At 45.5% G+C, this 15,381-nt stretch overlaps 2 protein-coding genes across 3 annotated transcripts in view; one reads left to right on the forward strand and one right to left on the reverse strand.

Moving 5' to 3' along the window:
- The window catches only part of COLEC10 (collectin subfamily member 10), a 412,450-nt gene extending 407,591 nt beyond the window's left edge, over nucleotides 1-4,859 (reverse strand). Inside the window, exon 1 of the mRNA XM_081071265.1 lies at nucleotides 4,792-4,859. The gene's annotated coding sequence lies outside the window, so the exon portion shown is untranslated. The remainder of the gene's footprint in view (nucleotides 1-4,791) is intronic.
- SAMD12 (sterile alpha motif domain containing 12) overlaps nucleotides 4,467-15,381 on the forward strand; it is a 371,640-nt gene continuing 360,725 nt past the window's right edge. The window contains exon 1 of one of the 2 annotated variants that reach the window (XM_081071268.1): nucleotides 4,467-4,645. In XM_081071268.1, coding sequence (XP_080927394.1) covers nucleotides 4,633-4,645 — 13 coding nt within the window. In that variant the 5' untranslated portion in view covers nucleotides 4,467-4,632. The remainder of the gene's footprint in view (nucleotides 4,646-15,381) is intronic. The other variant, XM_081071270.1, reaches the window with a different exon arrangement.

Below are 15,381 nucleotides of genomic sequence, written 5' to 3' on the forward strand. Positions count from 1 at the left end.
ATTTTTTAAACTGTCTCCACCCACAAAAAATAGGGCCAGGATAATTCTCTGCTTTGTTCAGGATGCATCTTGTATTAGTTTCTATTGCTGCACAACAAAGTAAACAAGTTAACACACACAAATAGGTAAATTTAGCAGTTTTAAAAAAATAATGGTTGATTAGGTCACAGTTCTGTAGCGTAGAGGGATAGGTGGGCTCACCTGCATTCTCCGTTCAGGTTTTACAAGACCCAAATCAAGGTGTCAGGTAGGTTGGGCTCTTATCTAAAGCCTCTGGGGAAGAATTCATTTCCAGACAGTTGTCAGCAGAATCCAGTTCCTTATCGCTGTAGGACCGAGGTCCCTTTTTTCTTGCTGGCCGTCTGCCAGAGGCCGCCTGTATCCCTACTCATGTGGCCCCATCTGTCTTCAAAGGAGTAACTGATGTGTTGAGTCTTTTTCATGCCTAGAATCTCTGAGTTCTTCTGCCCTCCTCTTTTGCTGTCAGCTGGATAAAATTTCTTGTTTGACTAGATTAGGCCCACCTGAATAATCTTCATTTTTGTGTTTTTTTTTTAAAGATTTTATTGGGGAAGGGAAACAGGACTTTATTGGGGAACAGTGTGTACTTCCAGGACTTTTTTCCAAGTCAAGTTGTTGTCCTTTCAGTCTTAGTTGTGGAGGGTGCCATTCAGCTTCAAGTTGTTGTCCTTTCAGTTTTAGTTGTGCACAGCTCAGCTCCAGGTCCAATTGCCGTTGCTAATTGCAGGGGGCACAGCCCACCATCCTTGGAGGGAGTTGAACCGGCAACCTTGGAGTTGAGAGGATGCGCTCCAACCAACTAAGCCATCTGGGAGCTAAGTGGCAGCTCAGCTCAAGGTGCCATGTTCAATCTTAGTTGCAGGGGGTGCTGCCCACCATCCCTTGCGGGATTCAAGGAGTTGAACCGGCAACCTTGTGGTTGAGAGCCCACTGACCCATGTGGGAATCGAACCAGCAGCCTTGGGAGTTAGGAGCATGGAGTTCCAACCACCTGAGCCACCAAGCCGGCCCCAATCTTCCATTTTTAAGGTCAATTGTGCCTTCTAATTCAATCACAGGAGGAATGTCTCATCCTGTTCATAGATTCAGTGGATTATGATATGGAATCTTAAAGGCCATTTCTAGAAATTCAGCCTACCATACATCACAAGTACCTGACACAGGGTAGGTCCTCAAAATACACTTTTTAAATGAAATGGAACTGTCACTTTGCTGCGGCAAAGAAAGAGAAGGCATAAATATTCAAAGAGTTGCTAATGAATTGGTCATTTCTTATATTTAATTGAACCTCAGCATATATTCCTTTTTTAAACTTTTCATTGGAGTATAACACACACATACACACATGCAAATAACTTCCCCAAATCACACATATACAACTGAAAACATTTTCACAAACATTACACACGTGTATAAACAGCATGCAGCTCAAGAATCAGAATTCCCCTAGCACCCCAGATGCCATCGTGGGGCTTCCTTCCAGTACACACTGAGAAACTATCCCCCCTTTTTACCAGTCCCTCTACACTAGGAGGAACCACTATTCTGATTTCTAATGCTATAAATTATGTTTTTCTGGTTTTTGAACTTTATATAAATGGAATCATACCGTATGTACTTCTTTCTGTCTTGCTTCTTTTGTTCAACATTCTGATTGTGTGTTACGATAGGCAGCCTCTAAGATGACCCCAATGATCCCCACCTCCGGTTATTCATGACCTTGTCTAATCTTTTTCCCCTTGAATAACTTGCATCTGACTAATAGAATATGGCAATGTTGAGGAGATGGCATTTCCATGATTAGGTTACAAAAGGTTGTGACTTCCATCTTGATGAGAGATGCTATTGCCTTCTTAGCTTGCATGATTAAAGCAGGCTGCCATGTTGGATAGGCCCTGTGATGAAGTACTGAGGATGGCCTCTGGCCATCAGCCAGCAAGGCACTGAGGCCCTCCACCCAACAGACTTCAAGGAATTGAAATCTGCCAACAACCATTCAAGCTTAGAAGCTGATCCTTCCCCAGTGAACATTGAGATGATGTCACACAGGGTCTCTGGTGCCGCTCCCTGCATAAGAACGCAGGATATGGTGAGGCCAAAAAGGAAGGCCCACGGAGCCATAGAGAGGGGAGTCATACTGTTATATTCTTGCTGGTGGCTGGGTTGGAGACACAGGGAGGAAATATCCGCTAGTATCCCAACAAGGGGTCTTCCTGTACCCCAGTCTCACTGGAGGCCGGGTGAGACACACATGAAGCAGGAGCTGCATGATGTGCAATTTGCTGTTCGCTTCTTTGCCAGCCAACCAACCAATCAAAAAGCACAGCCATGGCAGTTATATGAGTGACTAATTGGCTAACTTATTACAGATGATGGCCAACTAGTCATAGCTGATGGCCACAACTAGCTGATCTATTACCTGAGCCAGACCTTTCCACATGAAGCCGAGAGCCTAGAAACTGCTCTCTGGGATTCTTTCCCCACAGATGACTTCAGCCTAGCCAACAACCTTGACTGTGGCCTGTAAAAGACTCTGAGGCAGACGGCCCATCTGAGCTGTGCCCAAATCTCTATCCCACAGAATGTGAAATAATAAATGGGTGTTATTTTAAGTCACTCAATTTTGGGGGCTATTTGTTACCAACACCAGATAACTAATGCATAGAGTTCATCCTTGTTGTTGTATGTATGCAATTGTAGTTCATTCATTCTCATTACTTTATAGTAGGGTTTGAAAAACCTTTTTTTTCTGTAAAAGTCCAGATAGGGAATATTGTAGGTTTTGCAGACCAAAAAGCAAAATTTAGGATATTATGTAGATACTTTATAATTTTCATGTAGCACAAAACATTATTCTTTTTTTGATGTTTTCCTAACCATTTAAAAATGTAAAAAACATACTTAACTTATGAGTCATAAAAGATAGGCAGTGGGCTATATTTGGCCCAGGGGCCATAGTTTGCTGACCCCTGCTATAGAGGATGGTTTGGTTAACACCACAATTCATTTATGGAATCTATTGTTGATGAACATTTGGGTTGTTTCATTTGTAGCTTTTCAAATAATGCAGCAAGGAACATTCCTGTATATGTATTTTGGAGAAGCTGTGTATGCATATCTGCTTGGTATACATCTAGGGATGAAGTTTCTGGGTCCAGGATAAACATATATCTAGCTTAATAGGCCAAATAGTTTTCCATAGTGGTTGTATCAATTTGCACACTATCAGATATATATATTTGACCAAGACAGAAAAAGCTAAGTAGTCATGATAATGGGAACAATCAGATCTTTGTCCGTCCTTAGAGTTATTTTCCAGAGTAGTTTATTTTGTTGTTATTTATTTGTTTGTTTTTTAAATATATATATAGGGGAAAGGACATAAATCCTGGGAGCTGGGTGGAAGTGGTACCATACGCGTTTCAGAGTTCAAGGCCTTTAAAAGTCTTACTGCAATCCAGAGTCAGTTTTGTTCCCAAAACCATTCCCTTACTCTACCAGCCATAACTGCATCACTATTTCCAAACACAGGAGGGGAAAAAAAAAAAAAATGTTTGGGAATATCACTTTTATCAGTATTTACCAGCTCTGGAATTCTATTGCCCTCCACGAAACGTTCTGTTTCCTGGGTGCTCAAAGCACTCCCAGCACCTGGAGTTAGGACTGGTTCAGAAGTTGCAAGAGTACTAATTCTTAGGGGCTGTTAATTATCAGGCCTACAGGACAGGCAAACTGACGGCTTCCCACCGTGGAAGCCCGACAGGCTCCCATCATCTGACATGCTCAGGTGGAATCCTGGTTCCTAGATCTTGCTCCTAATAAGCCCTTAGGGATGATGCCTGTTCGGGATGTTTAAGCCACCTCCAGCCCCCAAACACACATACACACACACCCCTATTCTAAGTGTCAGCCACCTTAACCACCAGGAGATCAGCTTTATCACTTGAGGGGATTCACCCAAGCCCCTCACATGCCAGGGCGCAAAGGAACAAGTTTGCACAGCACCCCGTGCAGCGGCTCTCTGGCCCAGCAGGACAACGGCAGCCCGCTGGTGGCTCTGTTCTCCTCACTACATGGATAGCCAAGGAGGCCAGAAAAGGAGCTCGGGAGACCACACCGCAAACCCCGCCGCCTCTCGCCTCCCACAACATCCCTGCCAGGTGCTTACCCCCTTCTAATTGAAGGGAAGATCTCAACCACGGGTCTGTACCCTAAGCGCGGAACGAAACCCAGCGCAGGGCATCTCAGATAATGTAGTCCCTGCCACGTCCGGGGGTCCCTCGGTCCGCTCCCGGGACCCCTCCCGGAGGTATTGCCCTGCGTGGGCCAGCTGAAGCCCGAGCCGCCATCCGAGTGTGGAGGGCGGGAGCGCCGGGCGGGGGGACGCGGCGGGCTTTCCCGGGTCGGGGCGCAGGGAGGGAACTACACTTCCCAGGATGCCCCGCGCGGAGCTGGGAGCCGGCACCGAGCTTTGCGTGACCGCGGCAGGTTGGTCCTTGGAGCAGATGAGCGCAGAATATTTAGGCGAAAGCGCGAGGAGGGGGGGCGCGCGGGGCAGCAGGAGTACCTCGGCCAAGAAAATTATGCATGCGTTAGGGAAGCTCTGAGAGAATGGCTGTGGAAGGTAAGGGACGCTTGGGCATTGTAAGCTCCCTCGTCACCCGCGCACCCCAATGCACATCTCCCTGGTGAATCCTGGGGATCGTGGGGAGGAGAGGACAGGGGGTGGTGGCGAGCGGGCCCTTTCCTCCTACACCTCTTGGCACTCACCTGAGCCCCAGCAGGCCAGTAGGCGCTTTATTCGCTTGCTTTGGAAAGACAACGTAGCTGCGCAAGACTTTCGGGTTGGAGGCGAAGGGTGTCCCTCCTGTGAAACGATGTGCTGGAAATGGGGGGAAAGCCGAAGAGGCAGGCATGAGGTCTCATCCCCGAGGTGCCCCTTTCGCTGCCTCCTCCGGCCGGGCCGGCTGGATGGCCACCGGGCGGGGGATGCTCGCCTTGCCCCCCACGCGTGGGAGAGGACCCTGGCCAGGTGCGTCATCCGGAAGCTCGGACTGCGATTGGGTCGAGGGCCCCTCGTCGTGTGCACTCGGCAGGGGTGGCCGCAGATGTACCCAGAGGGTGAAGGTGTCCCTTCATGTGTCTCCGTTTTAAACAACTCTCCCGGGGATAGCAAAGTTTACAGAAACGAAATGGAATCCACCAGGGATAAACAGGACAACAAACCTATTCGATGTGGGTGACTTCTTTTTTTGGGGGGGGGGGGAAGACCACCTTCCTCTTTCCTGGAATAATTTTGCCCTTTGGTTTTGCAGTTTGGGCTCCCCCACCTTGCCTCCTGTGAACTTCCTGGTGGAAAGCAGGGAGGGACAGGCGGTGTGTGAGGGATCCCAAGTTTTCATTTCAGATGCTCTTCCCTGGGAACACAAGCTTTCTTGTTGAGGGTAATTTCTGGGGGGAAATGTGTGGAGCAGACATGGGCATGACGTCAAGTTAAAGGTCGCACTGTGCCTGCATGATTACATGAAATGCTCCTGGGACTAAAGGGGAACCTAGTTCACCTACAGAATTATGGTTCCTGAGTGTGACTCAGGTCAGAGGGGAAGGGGTGGGGGCCAGGAAAAAGGTGGCATGCCTGCCAGTTGCTTCAGGCTTCGTGCCAAGGGGAAATGAGCCTGTTCCTTATAGGCTGAAGGCAAGAAAGAACCACAAGGACTTGCTTGCTTCCCACTCCCTTCCCCACCCCAGGTGAAAGAAACTAAACTCATCTGACGCCTGCTCTATATAATTGCTTAACCTGAGGTAGCAACCGCTGGGTTCCTGTTCTCAGTGCCCCATCAACTCTGGAAACTATTAGCTTTGGGTTATCTCAGGTTCAGAGATTCTCAGCTTCTCGTGATCCATCGATCTGTATCTAATGTATTTATTTACGTATTTGGTTTTTCAAATTCTATATAACATATATGGCTTTGAAAAGAAAAAAACAATCAGAAAGCCAAAGACTTTTCTAAGTGTTCTTTTCTGGGCGAATGTACTAACAAGGTGAGAATCTGGCTTTCTGCATGTTATAGTTGATGGTGAAATAAGACTTCAGATTAAAAAAAACTAAAAAAGATAAAGTTCATCCTGAACTTGAGGTCAAGGGTAAGTTGATCTACTGACACCCAGCTGCCTCACTCCTCAGATGACATTGATTGTCACCTCTTTCTTCCCCATTTTTCTGTGTCCCCAGTGAGGGACACGCCCACTGGTTGCCAGTCCACAGTGTACTTGAAAACAATTTCCCGCTCACTGGAGAAGTATATAGACTAAGTCATAATTTCTTGTCTGGTGGGTTATTATACCTTACAAAACAAGGGCTTTGGAAGGAAAGACCCATGGACTGTGGAGAGCTTATTTCATGTTCTAGTGACTTATTTGGCTAAAGTGCTTTTCTAGTAACAGGAGATCCCGAGTTTGAGTCATCGTGAGGTCTCCACTTGAAGAATGAAGGAAGTAGGTTGGACTTTGACTGCAAATGTGATTCCTCTCTCTGGTTTTTGTAAGGCAGTTTTTTCTGCCTGGACTGGGCCCTTCCTTGCTTCTCTCCTTTAGTCTTTCAGGGCTCAGGGAAGACTTCACTTCCTCTGGAAACCTGTCCTAGCCCTCCCTTCCCTCTTCCTTGCCAGCACTGTGTCCTGTCTATGGGCACTGTCTTCTGTACTAAGCTTCCCTAGCTAGCACCTGTGCTTATATCTATACCGACACCGTCCTTAATCTGTCTCTCACTACATTATAAAACGGCAACCCCTTGGGGGTTGGAACCATGCACTGTTTGACTTTATATTCCCCGCCAATAGCATAGGTGCTCAGTAAATGCTCTTGGAATGCATGGGAAATAAATTCACGGAGCTTTTGTAACTGACTCCATAACAGTGCATGGGGCTTTCTTAGGAGTCCAACTGCCATAAAATAACAGACTTCTGAGAGATGTGAAGGTGTATGTATGTGGAGGTGGCTTTTAATGGATGTGCGTCTCTCTTCTGTCTGTTGCCGTGATTCTCACAGAATCTTTTAGAGCAGTGGTTCTTATCTGAGGGCGAGTTGTCCTCCTAAGGTGTGCTTGGGATATTCAGGGACTGCTGCTGGGAGCTGCTATTGATATTTTTGTGCTCATGGGCTAGTGCGTGGTCATCCTGTATGAAGTTCCCAATACCAAGTAATGACCAGTGTCCCCACGCTCACTGAGAAACCCCGACTTGGAGAATAAAGAGTTTTTCGAGAGGAATTGGAACAGGAAATATAATGCATGTTACTTAACATCTGAGCTTTAATTTCTGCATCTGGGAAAAAAAAGCGTACATCACTATTTACTTTCCAGGAAAGTTGTGAGGATTATATAAAGGAAAGGACTTAGAGACGGGTGCCTGGAACGTGGATCCTCAGTACTCCTTCCTATTCTTCACTGAAAACAAAACTATAGTATTTTGCACATGTTGTAGCTTGCCTTTTCTAAATAGTATCAGGGTAGGTTCTTGCGATCTGTAACCTGTTTTCTAAAGGAAGCTTGAACTTGTAGAAGTATTAAGAGCAAGTAGGGAGTCCATGAATTTGCCTGAACGTGAAGCCTTGAGTTTAAGATGAAAAAGAGGTGCCCTTTTGTTTATTGTTTTATAGGTACCCTGATCGATGTTTTCTTCTCTGAATTTAATTACAGCGTCCTGTTTCTATTCCCGAGCCTGACCCATGCCTTATACTTAGGGGCAGCTGGGCCCCTTAGAATTGTGCTTTCCAGCCAGAGAACACATGAAGGTCTGCATTCAGGTTGGGGTTATATTGGCATTCATTGCCTTAAAAAAAATTGTATGAACTTACCCCGAATAGCTGGAGAACTGGGATTGCTGAGGAGGAGGTAGTATACAGAAACCACAGGGTAATCCATGCTCCATGGATTGACCATATAGACAGTGGAGTCCATTGAGGCGATATTTCGTAACAGAAGTGGGTTGCAGTGTTAAACAGGGAGAAGAAAAAAATGGCTTCATCAGGGACTGTGTTGTATTCATCTATTCTTACATTGGAACGTGGCACTTACAGGACCACAGTAATTGTTTCGTGAAGAAGGTGTACATACCCCACAGCCAGAGAAGGGGATTCCTACTCCTTGTCCCCAGTTGTTCTCCTCGCTTCGTCTTCAGAGCTGTATAAGTAAGTGGGGATAAACATCGTACATAGTGTTTCTATTCTAGGTCTAATGGCATAGCCCCTCTTATGTGGCAGCGAACTGATTTCCGATATTCAGCATTCCCCGCCCCCCCCACCCCAAGATTTCAGGTGGAAGGCTGTGTATTCTAAATGACATCAGTGTTAGGGAATCTGAATTTTCCTAAGCGCACAAATTGGCTTATCAAATGGCCTCTGATGAGTCACTCAATGCTAAGATTCTACAGTGTTTCTCCTGTAAAAGAGTGAAAAAAACACACAAAACAAACCCAAAGCAACAAAAAACCTGTTCATCACCAAAATATTGCAAGAATAAGTAATAATAACAGCGGCTGGGAAAAAGGGCAAACAAGATAAACAGGCATTTGTAACAAAGAGAAGCAATTGGAAAGGATGGCTCTGTACCCTGTTTGAATTCAGAACTGAGTCACAGAGTGAGTACAGGAGAGAGAAACGTCATCTTTATTATAAAGCCACATGGGTTATTTTTTCCTAGCTTTGGGTTGGACTTGCTACTCCAGTGGACTTGCTAACATTAATGTCATCAGTGAACTTCCCCTCTCAGGAGTACGTGGCTCTGTAACACAGGCAGCCAGGGAGCCGAGAGGATATGGGTTCCCACAGCAGGCAGGTGGGACCTACAGGGAAGGAGAGATTGTCCGAGCTACCTATGCTTTGTTCCCTTCCACAGTTTTGCGTGTTAATCATTGTCTTCTTTTCTGAGAAGAGCCCATGAGAGAGTGGAGAGAGCCCAGAAGTGTCATTCTCAGGGGTTTCCCCTTGTAGGACACATGAAGCAAGGAGGAAGATGGCTGCCTTGGTGGTAGCACACCTGCATTTTCCTGACTACATTTCTTTGTTGAGAACATCATTCATATGCACCTCTTCTAGTCAGTGGTGCTGAGGGCACACACTCTGTCTCAGGCCGGGCCCATGGTAGACACGGCATAAAACTTGATGAATGAATGAATGAAGTCACGGTAATATTATAGGTGCTTCTGCTTTCCACACAGCTCTCTTCTACCCTAAGGAGAACTCCCAGTGGTGTTCAGGCACAGAATAGGTATTGTAAAAGCAGTGGGAGAGTGGACGGTTTCCCCTACCAGGTACTTCCCAGTGTCATGGTGTTATTGTTGAACTGCTACCCCATTCTCTTCCATTTCACTTCTCACCAAAGGTCCTTTTTTCCCCTTTTTCTAATTGTCATTTTGTTCTCTAGCCCATGAGCTCTGACCCTTCTGTACCACCAGCATCTGTGAATCACTGTTTTAGGACCTGAGAGAGGTGACTGGGAGCCCATCACTGAAAAGTCCTGCCTAGTGACACAGTGAGGAGTGAGGCCCCCAAACCTGCTGTGCAGTGGTTCCTGCCACTCCCCTCTTCCTGGGGACCTCTCAGCCAGCCCAGACAGGGCTTCCGTCTAATCCTGCTGTGGCATTGCCTGGCCCAGCCTTACTAATCCTGTCAGCCCACCCGTTCCTTCTGATCTGCCTTCGGTAGTCACAGGCCGGAAGAAACAAGGGCTGATGCTCAAAAGGGAGACGGTGTGGAACGTTTGCCAGGGCGCTGTGTTCTGGAATGCTGAGTCACCGTAGGTGCTGTGGTGACCTGCCACAGGATGGGGCAGCCAGGCATCTGAACCTGCTACTTGAACTCTAGGGAGTTCAGTGTCAGACATGCATTTATACTTCTGACAAAGGCGGGGGAAGGGGGGGAATGCAAACTCTTCCCCTGGCATTCAGGCAGGATTTGCGTTGATAAGCAGTAGAGTACTGCTTGTATGCAAGGAACTGTGCCTCACTTGGGGGAAATCTGATAAAGAGGGAGCTTGGCCCATTCTGCTCTCCCCACCCCCACTGTGGTGAAGGAGACCGAAGCAGATTGGGCTGAATGAGCTTAAGTGCTAAATAAAAGTCCAAGTGACATAACGTGGGAGGTCTGAGAACAAATGGAGCATTGAGTTCTGAGCTGGATGGAGAAAGCCTAACCAAGGGACTAGCATTTGCGTGAGCTTTTAGTAGGCTATTGATGGGTGGGAGCATGGAAAACAGAGTGGTGTATGTAGGATATGTTCGACCTGATGGATATCCCCCACCCCCACCCCCCAACCCCCGAAGTCCTGGTGTTGAGATTGTTTAGCCCTTTATGGGCAGGAAAGTGAGGGTGCTCTGAAGTCATGTCTGGTACATTCCTTTTCCTACAGGCTCTATTATCTGCTCTGCCAAACCTTCAGCACTCCCCACAGCCCAGTTGGATCTTGCATAAGATCCTTTTGAAACCACAGGAGCAAGAAAGGAAGCTTCTCTCCTGTGAATCAAGTTGATTCCCACCCCCCCACCCCCCCACCCCCCACCCCCAGTTTTCAGTTTTCTGACGTGGAATGTGGCAGTTCTACCAGCTCTGAGCTGGCTCATGGGAGCACACTTGGCTATATTTAGTCTGATTTTCCTAAAGTGTGGGTGCAAGAAGCTGCTTGTACAGCTCCATTCCCCATGTGAAGAGCAAGAAGGGGCAGCAGCTGGCGAGTGACAAGGGTGGCCGCCTCACTGCCTCCAGCCTTTTTCCGAGGGCACTGGGGCTGGGGGGAGCCAGCTGGCAAATTCAGGTCCTTTGCTTCTCGGCTGCTCATGCTGCTATGGAAGGTGTTGGGGCTTTTTCTGCACAGAACACTAGTCTTCAGTGATATGACAGATGTTTGTGGACTGGCTATGGGCTGTGGAGCTCAGCGCTGCAGCTGGCTGGGGGAGCCGGGACACAGAATGGGCTGGGCACTTGCTCCCGTGGGGTCTGTAGCACTCACGGCACTGCCTTTCAATGTGCGAGCTCTGCAGCCAGAAACCCCAGCTCTGCCAAGAATGTGCTGTGGGAGCCTGGGCAATTCCCTGAACAGCTTAGAGACTCCTTTGCTCATCTAGCAAATGGGAATGTTAATAGTAATGACCTCATCCACATGTTGAGAAGGTTATTATATTAGTACCAATAAAGCGCTTTGTTGATTAGTATCAATAAAGCTCTAGTAGTTGCTCAATAAACAATCGTTAGACAAGACGGTGGTGATGATGCTCTCTGTCTCCTTGTCTTCCTGCCACACTTCAGAAAGTAATTTTTATGGCCCCATGGTGATATAGGGTCTGCTATACTAGTAGCTGCTCCATGAAGGAATGTAGGTTCTCAGAGTTGGGATAAAACCAACAAAATGTCATTGGTAAAATGCAAGAGTCCTCACTTTTAAGCATGTTATTTGATTTATTAGTTATCTGATCCTCTGGAGTGTTGAGGTACCAGGGAAGTAAAAGTTATTATAACTGGAGTATATTCGTAAGGACTCATCTCCTAAACAAATTTTTCCCCTCCAAAAATTTACTTGACACTAGCACCCACAATTCTACATGTAGGCTAGGCTCTCTGATGGTCTGATAATCACCCAAATATGCAAGACAGTATTATGTCAACTGATTGCTAAGAGAAATTTCAGATCTTTCATAAGAGGAAAAATTGCATGGACTCCATGTAAGTGACATTGGAAAACTGATGGAATCCTACAGCCGTGACCCAAATACAATCTGGCTGAGTTAGTCCAGATAACCATCAAAGAAGAAAAAATTGACCTAAAATGCTGACTTGATAGGCACCAAAGGAAACTATTAAGAGCATCTAAGCATTAAATGATGTCGGGTGAAAAGTAATACCCTGAAACAATTTGGGGAAAAAATGATCTTTATAAATGGGCTTCGAAAAGTCAAACGTAAAATGAAAAAGCGTTTTGTCCGGCTGACATAAATCTTGTTGTGGAAGTTATATCACAAATAAAATTTTTTATTTTTTCTTTGTTCTAAGAATTAACACATTTATGATTATCTAATGTTGGTCAAATAGGAGATAACCTGGTTCTCTTTTCAAGATAAAATGTTCTGTCTATTTTACTATTGATTTTGAAACTTGAATCCCTATTTCAAGTATTCTCTCTTTGTTCCATATTAGTAGTTTTAAAAGTTAAATTTGGGTTATTTATGCATAATTTCCATACAGTAAAATTCACCTTTTGTAGTTGTGTTTTGACAGACATGTACCACGTATTCAGTCTTGTCACCATCACCACATTCAAGTTCAATTCCTATACCCCAAAAAGTTTCCTTGTGCCCCTTTACTCTATCCACAGCTCCTGACAACCACCGCTTTGAACTCTTTCCCTATACTTTTACTTGATGTATGTCATGTTAGTGATATCAGATACTATGTTGCCATTTGAGTCTGGCTTCTTTCACTTAGAGTAATGCACTTAAGATTCATCTACAGTGTTGCATGTATTGTTAATTGAGTCCTCTTGTATCACATTGAATGGATGTGTCACAGCTTATCCATTCACTTTTGGATTGTTTCCAGTTCTTGGTAATTATGAATACGGCACTGTAAACAGTTGCGTACAGGTTTTTGTGTGACTATAAGTTTATTTCTCGTGTATAAATAGCTGGGAGTGGGATTTTTGAGTCGTATCGTGTGTTTAAACTTTTAAAGAAATGGTCAGTTTTCTAGAGTTGCTGCTGTATTTTTCTCGATTTCGGGTTTTCTTCCCCTCTGTATTGATGATCTGCTGACAATGAGGGCCTCATCAACAGTGAGAGAAGTACATCAGTGGGGCCTGTGCAGGAAGTTGGATGGGATTAGAAGGAAGTATTTTCCAGAAGTGGGTTTCTTGAGCTGCGTTAGACAAGAACAGACATTACAGCTGTAACAAGTACACACGCTGGTTTCCAGATTAGTCAGGATTCAAGGATGGATATAGCTTAGAAATGTTACTGATTTTTGCCTCCAGAAGAAAGCTGTTAAATTCCCTTCTATAATAACACAAGAATTTGTCATCAAGTTCTGGATATTGATTTTTTTATATGTATGTATGGGGTGGTGGTGGTAACAAACAAACAAACAAACAAACACATAAGCAAAGCAGTACAGATGAGAGAGGGCTTGCCTTTGGAGAAAATTAGGCAAGAACATGAAGACGGGAAAGGGGAAGACCATGCGTGAGAAGCACAGAAGGTGAGTTTAACTAGGGGGGTTGTGGGAGGGAACGGGGAGGGGGCAACTTACTTGTCCTTGAGAGGAATTGGTCTTGCCTGCCAAGAGGAATTATGGACTTCATTTTGCGAAGCCTCAGGAAAGGTTAGTTGACTCTTTCTTGTGTGATTTAAATTCTCAGGATGGCAGAGGCCAGGTTTGTTTTGCAGCTCTGTGTGATTCTGATTTAGAATTGGGTGTTTCATCAACTGTCCTGGGTGCGGTGGGAGCAGTGCTTGGTTCATCTGCAGGAGCCCATTTTATTCGGCCACAAATTGGGTATAGAGCCTGACAGCAGATTTTGCAGTTGCTTCCAAATGCAAAAGACAGACCTGAAGGTATCATTTCGGTGGCCACAGACTAGGATTTCCAGGATTTCCTGCTGGTCTGTGGGACCATGGGATGGAATATTTGAATTTGGGATTGATACGGATCTCCTAGATAATGGTTGCCTCAACTGTCCGATGTTCAAGATTGTAAAATATCAGTTCCGAGTTTCTTTGTTTAAGAAGCTGGCTGTGCATTACATGGAATGCAGATGTGATTTTATTAACCAGGCTTCTGTAGACGTTCTCTCCGGTTGATTCTGTGTGCGGTTTCATATTGCCCCCTTGATGACCAGTGGTTTATAGGTGGAGGAGAGAGCAACCAGTAGCCAAGAAATGGACATGTTACTCGTGGCCTTGGCTGAATCATCACCCTGTTTTTCCCCTGCCATCTCGGAGAGTAGCACAGGTGTGTGTCAGTACTTTCTGATGCCTGAAATCTTTCTGTTTCTTTTCTGCTTTCTAAGAAAACTTAGCCATTTTACATTGTGGTGGTTTAATAGTTCTGCCTGGATAAACTATAAGACTGACATTTAGTGGGGAAGTCATCTAGGCAATTTTTTGTGGGGATAGCATTGACTTCCTGTAGCTTGGAGGTAGACGAGTCTTCATTTTACAGTCACAAATATTTATGGAGAACATAATGTGTGCCAGGGTTGGATCTGTAGTCCTGTAACGTGGTGGGTCAGCTTAGGAAAAGCAGCGGTGCTGGAGCCTGAGCTCTGCTTAGGTAGCGGTAACATCCACCTTCCTACTCCCCGCCCTCGGATGGTATTTTTTGGTAAATCAGAAACATGTGTCCTCAGTCATTCTTAATACACATATTTGGGAGACACTGGTACAGGGGCAGTGCTCTACATCTAAATCACAAGAGGGGACTGAAATCACAAGAGGGGATCCTTGTCCCCCCTTACAAATGGATGCACAACTTATGTGTATTTTTCATGGGGAAAGGACTGGGGCTTTCAGTCTGTCCCCACAGGGGCTAAGGATGAGTAAGATGAGCTCCATGAGAACATGCATTTGATTATTTTATTCTTCGATAACATCTCCTGTGCCTACAACCGTGTCTGGCGCATAGAAGGCGCACGACTATGTGTTGAGTAAATTGAGCACTAACGTTATGTTTCGCCTACTCGGAAGCAGCCTCTTGATATCCACTCTCTAAACATGAGTTTTCATAAGGCAGCGGGGTAGGTGGTTTCTCCCTCCAATAGCTGAGAGACGGTAGGTCCAGAGAAGGTAAGAGGTTTCCCCGAGGCCACACAGCTAATTCGAGGTGGACCTGGGCTCTGCCAGGCAACTTTGCTGTATTCCAGAGTCCTTGCTTTTTTCTCTATCCTGGGTTGCTTTCTGCTTTTGCTTCAGTTTGGTGGTTTGGTTCTGCTTTACTAGCTATCTTTTGGAAATGTTGGCAATTTAAGGAAAAGAATTATAATAAAGAAAAGCATTGCTTAATCGGGCTTGACAGTAGGGACATTTTTTTCAGGTTGTTGGGTCAAAAAATTTTTTTTTAAATAAAGTTTATTGGGGTGACAATTGCTAGTAAAGTTACATAGATTTCAAGTGTATAATTCTGTAATACATCATCTATAAATCCCATTGTGTGTTCACCACCCAGAGTCACTTCTCCTTCCATCACCATTTATTTGATCCCTTTTACCCTCATCTACCATCCCCCACCCCCTTTACCCTCTGGTAGCAACTTCAGATTTCTAATAAGACGTTAATCTTGATATTGGCTGTCTACAGTTTTGCTTCTCTCCTTGTATGGAGC

Source organism: Rhinolophus hipposideros (genome assembly GCF_964194185.1).
Source record: "Rhinolophus hipposideros genome assembly, chromosome: 13".
Lineage (NCBI taxonomy): Eukaryota > Metazoa > Chordata > Mammalia > Chiroptera > Rhinolophidae > Rhinolophus > Rhinolophus hipposideros.